Genomic DNA, 12,018 nt, shown 5'->3' on the forward strand with positions numbered 1-12,018 from the left:
GTGTGTGTGTGTGTATGTGCGTGCGTGCATGCACGTGTGCGTGCGTGTGTGCTGGTGTTCAGGCATTGCTACTCTATTTTATGAGTGTACTGGTATTCAGGCAGTGCTACTGTGGGTGCTGGTATTCGGACGGTACCGTACTACATATTAGTTACAAAAACAACATCTCTAGAGCATCTGAAGACGCTGCACACAAATCAGAACACAGCGTCTGCTTAATATTTGCTTTATGGACTGATGAGATGGAAAGACTTTTTTTCTCCTCCGTAATCAGTAAACCTGTAGATCGGATTCCCTGTGACCCACCACTGCCGGCTCATTGACCCTCCCTGTGGGCCTACGTATCTACAGTATCTGTATCAGATTTACCTGTAAACCTATAGGCTTAATGTGGACAATAGCCAGCATAAGTCTGACTCAAATGTGAAGTTGACTCCTTAACTATTAAAGGAGGCTGGGGTGGAGGAGGAAAGCTTGCACAGCATCAGTAGCAGTGTTCATCAGTGTTCATCAGTGTTCATCAGTGTTCATCAGTGTTTATCAGTGTTCATCAGTGTTCAGTGTTTATCAGTGTTCATCAGTGTTTATCAGTGTTTATCAGTGTTCAGTGTTTATCAGTGTTCATCAGTGTTTATCAGTGTTTATCAGTGTTCATCAGTGTTCAGTGTTTATCAGCATTGAGAAGCAGTAATCAAATGAAAGAGGAAGCTCTATTTAAAGAGAGCACCCTGTTGAGAACACAAGCTGTGATTGACATGTAGAAAAGTGTGGCTGCTGGGAAACAACCAGCTGACTGACAGCTGATTACAGTATGAGTCCAGTGTGCATCATGAACTAACACCATGCTTCATTTGATTTTGTTTTAAGGACAACATCAGGTGATCGGGTCTTCTCAGGACATCCTGGTCAAAGAGGGAGATGAGGTGATCCTTCCATGTCTCATTAAACCACCGTTCAACATGGCCAGGAAGACAGTGGAGTGGTCCAGACCGGACCTGGAGCCATACATCATTAATCTCCTCCAAGATGGACATTACAGACATGGCCAAGAGCTGAACCCGTTGTACAAAGAGAGGACGTCTCTGTTTCCTGAGAAGCTTCCTAATGGTAATATGTCACTGAAACTGTCCAGGGTGAAGTTCTCAGATGAGGGGACCTACAGATGTTCTGCTCCACTACAGAACAGCTACACTTTGATCCAGCTCCTTGTTGGTAAGTTGTATCGTCCTAGTGATGCTGTGACCAAAGAAGATCCAACTGGCCTGAGTCACACTTCAACACAACATTGTACACTTCACATCAAAGACAACACTGCACTCCATAGAGCAAGGAAAAAAACATTAATAAACCTCCCTCTCACAACACTGTAACCTGTGTGGTGTTATGAGGACCCAAAGATTGGTAAATTCCTACCTGCCTGCCTGTTAAGAAACCCTTAAATACCTGTATCACTCATAGCATATCACTCATAGCATCACCGACCGGCCGACCGACCGACCGACCGACCGACCGACCGACCGACCGACAGACAGACAGACAGACAGACAGACAGACAGACAGACAGACCGACAGACCGACCGACCGACCGACCGACCGACCGACCGACCGACCGACAGACAGACAGACAGACAGACAGACAGACAGACAGACAGACAGACAGACAGACAGACAGACAGACAGACAGACAGACAGACAGACAGACAGACAGACAGACAGGCAGACCCACTATTTCCCAATCTCAATCTTCGTGCGTGCGTGCGTGCGTGCGTGCGTGCGTGCGTGCGTGCGTGCGTGCGGGCGGGCGGGCGGGCGTGTGTGTGTGCTGGTATTCAGGCATTGCTACTCTATTTTATGATGAGTGTGTGCTGGTATTCAGGCAGTACTACTCTATTTGATGAGAGTGTGTGTGTGTGTGTGTGTGTGTGTGTGTGTGTGTGTGTGTGTGTGTGTGTGTGTGTGTGTGTGTGTGTCTGTGTGTGTGTGTGTGTGTGTGTGTGTGTGTGTGTGTGTGTGTATGTGCGTGCATGCATGCGTGCGTGTGTGCTGGTGTTCAGGCATTGCTACTCTATTTTATGAGTGTGTGCTGGTATTCAGGCAGTGCTACTGTGGGTGCTGGTATTCGGACGGTACTACTCTATTTGATGTGGGCTCTAGTATTCAGGCAGTACTACTCTATTTGATGTGCGGGCGTAGGTGTTGTGTCTGTCTGTAGACAGATCTCCACTCTGTTCCAGTGTGTACGGTACGTGTTTGAATACAATATTAGTTACAAAAACAACATCTCTAGAGCCACTGCTGCACTGAAGACGCTGCACACAAGTCAGAACACAGCGTCTGCTTAATATTTGCTTTATGGACTGATGAGATGGAAAGACTTTTTTTCTCCTCCATAATCAGTAAACCTGTAGATCGGATTCCCCGTGACCCACCACTGCCGGCTCATTGACCCTCACTGTGGGTTTATAAAGACATAAGACAGAGCTGTCTTCCATCATTAAGAAATAGTAATAATATATAATAGCAATTTATATAACAATTAAGGAACCTTGTAGCTTCACCTGCCGCTCTGTTACATGCATTTAGGGGAAACATTGTTGTTAATTAATAATTAAGTATTCAATCAATCTATCAATCAATTCATGTAATTACAGTAGAACTCGAGCTGTGTCTGTAAATAATGTTATACATGTTCTCTCTTGTCAGCCTTGTAGATGGATGGATGGATGGATATATTCATTATCATATTTATATTTGTATGTTTTTGCAGGGAATGTGTCTCAGCCAGTGATCTCTTCAAATGGACCAACAGACAGTGGTTTATCTTTGATATGTGATTCTGGGTGCTGGTATCCACAACCTGAGATGTCTTGGCTGGACGGTGATGAAAACAACATCACTGCTGGACCCTCAGTGACAGAGACACGTTCTCAACACTGTTACATTGTCCAGAGGAATGTGACAGTGAGTCGAGCAAAGAACGTGACCTGTAGAGTTCACCTGCCACAATTCAACTACACTGTTGACGAACAACGTTACATCTCAGGTAATGTTTATGTTTATGTTTATTTTATTAAAGGAACTCCATTAGAGACACATGAATGAGCCTCTAGTCTTCTTTGGGTCCTGAACAAAGCAAATACAATACAGATATACAACAAAAAATACTAATTAAACAAAAAAAGAAAAAAAAAGAAACTATAAAATAGAAGAAAATTATATTCCTCAGTAGCTTTAGAAAGAAATGGACAACCAGTGCAAAGAAGCTAGAATGGATGTTAATATGGAGAAAGTTAAAAGCTGTGCTGCGGCATTCTGAACCAGCTGCATTCTGAACCAGTTGCGGGCAGTGGGTAGATAATTTGGAGAGGCAGGAATAGAGGGAATTACAGTAGTGAAGGTGTGAATAATGTGCAACGTTTTTATCTGTATGTTTTATTTGATATTTTGTATGTTTGTTTATACATTACCATTAGGTCAGAGTGAGCTACAGTATATAACTAATTTACATCTGCACTCCCTTGGTTACTATAGTTGTAGTGAAATTATGTACACTATCACATTCTGCATTATTGTCTCCGCCACGCCGAAAGGCATGGCGAGAGAGTATGTTTTTCCCCCTGTCTGTCTGTCCGTCCGTCCATCCGTCCGCCCATCCGTCCGTCCGTGTGTCTGTCCGTCCGTCCGTCCGTCCGTCTGTGACCAGCTAATCTCCGGCACAGTCTTGATCGCAGCGAAATTGTGCACACATACTCCCTGGATGCCAATTCAGAACCTCTGCCCAAAATTCTTCTCATGGGCCTTTTATAGCGCCACCAGGAGGCCGATTTGTGCAAAACATATTTTTTCACGGTACTCCTACAGATTTTGTCCAAAAATCACGCAAATCGGTACACAGTATCTCTATAGTCATTAAACAAAACGGGTCTTTCAGATTTCTCATATTCCATCCTGATTGGCTAAAAATGTCTTCCAAAGTTTGCAGGAGTGCTCCGTTTTGAACAAAATGCCTCAAATCATGAACATAGCCTGCAATTTTGTACACACATTCCCATTAGGCAGAGGAAGAACTATCATTTGTTTTTTTTCAAATCAGCCTCATGGTGGCGCCATAACAGGCCAATTCGTGTTTTTTTTTTTTCATTTTTCATATTTTGATTTATTGATTGATTGAATATTTTATTAGGCAAAAAATGTAAAACAACACATTTACATTTAAAATACTTTGTCTAACAGGTCCGTTCATAAAAGTCCTTGCGGACTTGGTTCCAATGAGGGCCTTGGTATTCAATTCATAGACATATATAGTGGCACCACAGTTCGAATATCATTACACAAAGAAAATAAAAATAAAACAGCAAAAAAAACAATCAAAGTAAAAAAAGTATCGATACTTTTTAATATACTTCCGTTTCCGGTTTACGACCATTTCCGGTTCCGGTTTTTGTACTTCCGTTTCCGGTTTAACGGCATTTCCGGTTCCGTTTTATGTTTCCGGTTCCGGTATCGGTATCGATATCGGTATCGGAAAATCGGACCCAAAAATATCGGTATCGTATCGAATTGAAGAAATGTGGTATCGGCACATCACTATTGTGCTCCTCAGTTTTAGGCATCTTTTTGTTTGGCCAATATAAGCCTTAACACAGGGACAGGTTAACATGTAAACCACACATGGAACCACATGGATGTTAATGAAGACCACAGTGTTAGTGTAACATGTAGGACACATGGATATTAATGGAGACCACAGTGTTAGTGTAACATGTAGGACACATGTTAATGGAGACCACAGTGTTAGTGTAACATGTAGGACACATGTTAATGGAGACCACAGTGTTAGTGTAACATGTAGGACACATGTTAATGGAGACCACAGTGTTAGTGTAACATGTAGGACACATGGATATTAATGGAGACCACAGTGTTAGTGTAACATGTTGGACACATGTTAATGGAATTTTCACCTCACCACAGACCTCGCTTAATCCCTTATGATCGCGTGTTCAACTGTTTGTAGACACACAGGGTAGTTGTGTGAGTGGCCCAGAGAAGAAATTTTCAATCGGCGACATTCCATTTTGCAGTAGTAGCAGTTTCTAAACAGCGTTTCTAGCGTTTCTAAACAGCGTTTCTAAACAGCGTTCTGCGGCGGAGAAAGACAAAGCCGAGATAATGGCGATTTAGCGGAAGGAAACGGAAATCTTCGATTGACGCCGTTTACGTATCCGGGTGTGCTACAATGAAATGTGTCACTTCGAGAGATGAAGGACATTGCGATCTTTATAAAATAAATGGTTTTATCAAAATTATGTTTTTTACGTTCTTGGCAGAATTGGTAATTGGAAATAATTACGTTTTTTACGTTCTAGGCAGGGAATGAGTTAACACCACTGTTGATTTGATTGATTTAATTGTAAATCAATTAAATCCTCTGAAATGTGTTTCAGAGGATATGATTCACACAGAGATATAATGTTTACAGTTGTGTCATAACTATGTGTTTCAGAGGATATGATTCACACAGAGAGAGGATCAACTGGAGCAGTAATTGCAGTGATTATTATAGTCATCATTGTCTTAGTGGCAGCAGGACTGGGATATTTATACTGGAAGAAGAAGCATCCTGGTAAAAAAAAAAAAATCTCCGCCAGGCCAAAAGGCATGGCCGAGACAATGTTTTGCACCCCGTGTGTGTGTCTGTGAACAGCTAATCTCTGGCTCTGTTGGCCCGGTCGCTGCGAAACTGTGCACACACACTCCCTGGCAGATTTTTGCAAAACACATTTTTTTATCCTACAGATTTTGTCCAAACATCACGCAAATCGGTACACAGTATCTCATAGTCAGGTGATCAACATGGATCTGTCCGATTTTCCATATTCCATCCTGATTGGCTAAGATTGGCTTCCAAAGTTTGCAGGATTGGTTCATTTTCACCAAAATGCCTAAAATCAACAACGCAGCATGCGATTCGCACATTCCCACTAGGCCAAGGAAGAAATGCCACCCTTTTCACATTGGCCTGTTATAGTGCCACCAGCAGGTCTAATTTAGCAAAACACATTTTTGGAACAAAATGCCTCAAATCATGAATGCAGTGTCTGATTGCCGTGAAAGACCTAAGAAGAAATGGCACACTTTTCACATTGGCCTATTTTAGCACCACCAGGAGGCCGCAATAACCTACCTGACCTGGCGGAGACCTGTGCTCCGAGGAGCACTTTTTCTAGTTGAATCTATATTTGATATATCATCCATCTATGCATCTATAATGACATGTCAAGGACTTTGTCAATATATTAATTACATTGATCAAACATGTGTGTTCATGTAGTAAATAGTGTTTGTAAGAGTTAACATTATGTGTATTAACCTGTAATCTTTCTCCTCTATAATAGATGTGAAACAGAGTGATCATATAGGTAAGATCAAATCCATGATGTACTGAGTTCCACTGCATGCTATCAACTGCTGTACTGCATCTGTTATTTTACTACAATAAAATAAAACTAGACGCGTCGCAATTCCGGGGAAATTGCAGAGTGTGGTTGCACCGACGCGGTCGGGACTCCAGTAATACGCCGGGAGGAATACCGTCGGAGACTGCGCCAATTACATCGTCACGTCACTCCTGAGATCGCCTGCGTTTCATTTTGAGAGGATTGATCCCCCAAAAATCATGTTTTTGCATCAAACGGTTACATTTAGAGCATTCGTGGCGCCCCCTATGGATCAAAGTGGAAATGCTTTTGGGGATTGGTTTAGTATACCACCCTCGACATGTGATTCAAATTTGGGATTGACCGGACGTTTTGTTCGTGATTTATGGCATTTTTGGTCAAACGGGCCCCTCCCGCTAACTTTGGAAGCCATTTACGGACGGACGGTACGGACTATCAAAATTCCTCTTGGATAGGTTTATCGCATGGGTCCATAGATCACGTGTACCGATTTGTGTGAGATTTGGAAAAAAATTTAAGGAAAAGGAGCAAAAAGTGTGTTTTGAAGAAAATTCAAAATGGCGGAAAATCTATCCTGACGCAAATGGGCGTGGCCTATATGGGAAGATGCGTCGTGACCCAAGGAATCCAGGGAAAAAGAAATTTTGATTTTACGACCTACGGTTCAAGAGTTATAGGCCAAAAGGTAAAGGGGGCTGTTATAGCGCCACCATGTGGCCGACTGGTGTGATTCTTTTTTTAATAATTTTTCAAAAAACTATTAACCTCCCCTCCAAGTTTTGTAACTGTAGCCCTTACGGTTTCCGAGAAAAAAATACTTGAATGGGAGTTTTTGCAATTCCCATTAAAGTGGATGGGGAAATGTAATGCAGAAATAAATCAATATCAAAAAATCTATCCTAACGCAAATGGGCGTGGCCTATATGGGGAGATGCGTAGTGACCCAAGGAATCCAGGTGAAAAGAAATTTTGATTTTCGGACCTACGGTTCAAGAGTTACAGGCCAAAACGTAAAGGGGGCTGTTATAGCGCCACCATGAGGCCGAATGGTGTGATATTTTTTTCATTAATTTCGGACAATATTATGAATTTTCCCTCCAAATCTGGTAACTCTAGCTCTTACGGTTTCTGAGAAAGAAATACTTGAATTTGAGTTTTTTCACTTTTCCATTAAAGTGGATGGGTGAATTTAATGCACTAATAAATCAATATCAATTAAACTATTTAACCAATCTCTTAGCAAAATACAAGCGCACGATTCCCGATTTAGACGGTCATTTTGATATATGGCACAACATTAGGGGATAAAAACTGTGGGAGGAGATGCGGTTCGAAATATTGTTTATCTTGAAGTGGAATAAAGCTATAGAGTACTATAGTCTGGTTGCCCTGTTGGGCAACCACACTAATAATAATAATAATAATAATAATAATAACTAGACGCGTCGCAATTCCGGGGAAATTGCAGAGTGTGGTTGCGCCGACGCCGGTCGCGGGTCGCGGCCGCCGGGACTCGAGGAATACGCCGGGAGGAATACCGTCGGAGACTGCGCCAATTACATCGTCACGTCACTCCTGAGATCGCCTGCGTTTCATTTTGAGAGGATCGATCCCCCAAAAATCATGTTTTTGCATCAAACGGTTACATTTCGAGCATTCGTGGCGCCCCCTATGGAGCAAAGTGTTAATGCTTTTGGGGATTGGTTTAGTAAACCACCCTCGACATGTGATTTGAATTTGGGATTGACCGGACGTTTCGTTCGTGATTTATGGCATTTTTGGTCAAACGGGCCCCTCCCGCTAACTTTGGAAGCCATTTACGGACGGACGGTACGGACTATCAAAATTCCGCTTGGATAGGTTTATCGCATGGGTCCATAGATCACGTGTACCGATTTGTGTGAGATTTGGAAATAAATTGAAGGAAAAGGAGCAAAAAGTGTGTTTTGAAGAAAATTCAAAATGGCGGAAAATCTATCCTGACGCAAATGGGCGTAGCCTATATGGGAAGATGCGTCGTGACCCAAGGAATCCAGGTGAAAAGATATTTTGATTTTACGACCTACGGGTCAAGAGTTATAGGCCAAAAGGTAAAGTGGGCTGTTATAGCGCCACCATGTGGCCGACTGGTGTGATTCTTTTCATAATAATTTCGCAAAAAACTATTAACCTCCCCTCCAAATCTTGTAACTGTAGCCCTTACGGTTTCCGAGAAAAAAATACTTGAATGGGAGTTTTTGCAATTACCATTAAAGTGGATGGGGAAATTTAATGCACAAATAAATCAATATCAAAAAATCTATCCTGACGCAAATGGGCGTGGGCTATATGGGGAGATGCGTAGTGACCCAAGGAATCCAGGTGAAAAGAAATTTTGATTTTCGGACCTACGGTTCAAGAGTTACGGGCCAAAACGTAAAGGGGGCTGTTATAGCGCCACCATGAGGCCGAATGGTGTGATATTTTTTTCAATAATTTCGGACAATATTATGAATTATCCCTCCAAATCTGATAACTCTAGTTCTTACGGTTTCTGAGAAAAAAATACTTGAATGTGAGTTTTGTCACTTTTCCATTAAAGTGGAGGGGGCAAATTTAATGCACTAATAAATCAATATCAATTAAACTACTTAACCAATCTCTTAGCAAAATACAAGCGCACGATTCCCGATGTAGACGGTCATTTTGATATATGGCACAACATTAGGGTATAAAAACTGTGGGAGGAGATGCGGTTCGAAAAAAGTTAATCTATAAAGATGGAAAGTGTATAGAGTACTATAGTCTGGTTGCCCTGTTGGGCAACCACACTAATAATAATAATAATAATAATAATAATAACTAGACGCGTCGCAATTCCGGGGAAATTGCAGAGTGTGGTTGCGCCGACGCCGGTCGCGGGTCGCGGCCGCCGGGACTCGAGGAATAGGCCGGGAGGAATAACGTCGGAGGCTGCGCCAATTACATTGTCACGTCTCTCATGAGATCGCTTGGGTTTCATTTTGAAAGGATGGATCCACCCCGAAATAATGTTTTTGCATCAAACGGTTACATTTTGCGCATTTGTGGCGCCCCCTATGGGTCAAAGTGGAAATGCTTTTGGGAATTTGTTGAGTAAACCACCCTCGACATGTGATTTGAATTTGGGATTGACCGGACGTTTCGTTCGTGATTTCTGGCATTTTTGGTAAAACGGGCCCCTCCCGCTAACTTTGGAAGCCATTTACGGACGAACGGTAAGGTCTATGAAAATGCCGTTTGGATATGTTTACCGCATGGGCTCAGAGATCATGTGTACCGATTTGTGTGAGATTTGGAAAAAAATTGTAGGAAAAGGAGCAAAAAGTGTGTTTTGAAGAAAATTCAAAATGGCGGAAAATCTATCCTGACGCAAATGGGCGTGGCCTATATGGGGAGATGCGTAATGACCCAAGGAATCCAGGGAAAAATAAATTTTGATTTTACGACCTACGGTTCAAGAGTTATAGGCCAAAAGGTAAAGTGGGCTGTTATAGCGCCACCATGTGGCCGACTGGTGTGATTATTTTCATAATAATTTTGCAAAAAACTATTAACCTCCCCTCCAAATCTTGTAACTGTAGCCCTTACGGTTTCCGAGAAAAAAATACTTGAATGGGAGTTTTTGCAATTCCCATTAAAGTGGATGGGGAAATTTAATGCAGAAATAAATCAATAGCAAAAAATCTATCCTGACGCAAATGGGCGTGGCCTATATGGGGAGATGCGTAGTGACCCAAGGAATCCAGGTGAAAAGAAATTTTGATTGTCGGACCTACGGTTCAAGAGTTACAGGCCAAAACGTAAAGGGGGCTGTTATAGCGCCACCATGAGGCCGAATGGTGTGATATTTTTTTCAATAATTTCGGACAATATTATGAATTATCCCTCCAAATCTGATAACTCTAGCTCTTACGGTTTCTGAGAAAAAAATACTTGAATGTGAGTTTTGTCACTTTTCCATTAAAGTGGAGGGGGCAAATTTAATGCACTAATAAATCAATATCAATTAAACTACTTAACCAATGTCTTAGCAAAATACAAGCGCACGATTCCCGATTTAGACGGTCATTTTGATATATGGCACAACATTAGGGTATAAAAACTGTGGGAGGAGATCCGGTTCGAAAAAAGTTAATCTATAAAGATGGAAAGTGTATAGAGTACTATAGTCTGGTTGCCCTGTTGGGCAACCACACTAATAATAATAACTAGACGCGTCGCAATTCCGGGGAAATTGCAGAGTGTGGTTGCGCCGACGCCGGTCGCGGGTCGCGGCCGCCGGGACTCGAGGAATACGCCGGAAGAATAACGTTGGAGGCTGCGCCAATTACATTGTGTCTTCACTCCTGAGATCGCTTGCGTTTCATTTTGAGAGGATTGATCCCCCCAAAGATCATGTTTTTGCATCGAACGGTTACATTTTGCGCATTTGTGGCGCCCCCTATGGGTCAAAGTGGAAATGCTTTTGGGGATTTCTTGAGTAAACCAACCTTGACATGTGATTCAAATCTGGGATCGATTGGACGTTTTGTTCGTGATGTATGGCATTTTTGGTCAAACGGGCCCCTCCCGCTAACTTTGGAAGCCATTTACGGACGAACGGTACGGACTATCAAAATTCCGCTTGGATAGTTTTATCGCATGGGTCCATAGATCACGTGTACCGATTTGTGTGAGATTTGGAAAAAAATTGAAGGAAAAGGAGCAAAAAGTGTGTTTTGAAGAAAATTCAAAATGGCGGAAAATCTGTCCTGACGCAAATGGGCGTGGCCTATATGGCGAGATGCGTCGTGACCCAAGGAATCCAGGGAAAAAGAAATTTTGATTTTACGACCTACGGTTCAAGAGTTATAGGCCAAAAGGTAAAGTGGGCTGTTATAGCGCCACCATGAGGCCGAATGGTGTGATATTTTTTTCAATAATTTCGGACAATATTATGAATTATCCCTCCAAATCTGATAACTCTAGCTCTTACGGTTTCTGAGAAAAAAATACTTGAATGTGAGTTTTGTCACTTTTCCATTAAAGTGGAGGGGGCAAATTTAATGCACTAATAAATCAATATCAATTAAACTACTTAACCAATGTCTTAGCAAAATACAAGCGCACGATTCCCGATTTAGACGGTCATTTTGATATATGGCACAACATTAGGGTATAAAAACTGTGGGAGGAGATCCGGTTCGAAAAAAGTTAATCTATAAAGATGGAAAGTGTATAGAGTACTATACTGCCCTGCCAAGGTAAAGAGCAGTAACTACGTTTTGGGACACGCCGACTTATTTTTGTATCCCAAAGGTCAAATTAGCCTTTGTGATTTTGGGGGATAAACAATTACCTCAAGAACAGATGCAAAATTAGTGTAATATCACTTATATGCCGATATCTCATTTGGCTGACCAGTTGAATCACTTTTAAACCCATTTTTCAGTGTTTTTTTTTCCGTAGTTACTGCTCTTTACCTTGGCAGGGCAGTATAGTCTGGTTGCCCTGTTGGGCAACCACACTAATAATAATAACTAGACGCGTCGCAATT

The 12,018-nt window shown here is 42.0% G+C and overlaps 1 protein-coding gene across 1 annotated transcript in view; it reads left to right on the plus strand.

Moving 5' to 3' along the window:
* LOC311045913 (butyrophilin-like protein 1) overlaps positions 1 to 12,018 on the plus strand; it is a gene marked incomplete at its 3' end in the record, with an annotated part of 54,445 nt that overhangs the window by 29,850 nt on the left and 12,577 nt on the right. The window contains exons 3-5 of the mRNA XM_084057985.1: positions 2,768 to 3,043; positions 5,507 to 5,626; positions 6,399 to 6,422. Of these exons, the coding sequence (XP_083914111.1) occupies positions 2,768 to 3,043; positions 5,507 to 5,626; positions 6,399 to 6,422 (420 nt within the window). The remainder of the gene's footprint in view (positions 1 to 2,767; positions 3,044 to 5,506; positions 5,627 to 6,398; positions 6,423 to 12,018) is intronic.

The sequence above is a fragment of the Gymnoscopelus microlampas genome, assembly GCF_963454915.1.
Source record: "Gymnoscopelus microlampas genome assembly, chromosome: 5".
NCBI lineage: Eukaryota > Metazoa > Chordata > Actinopteri > Myctophiformes > Myctophidae > Gymnoscopelus > Gymnoscopelus microlampas.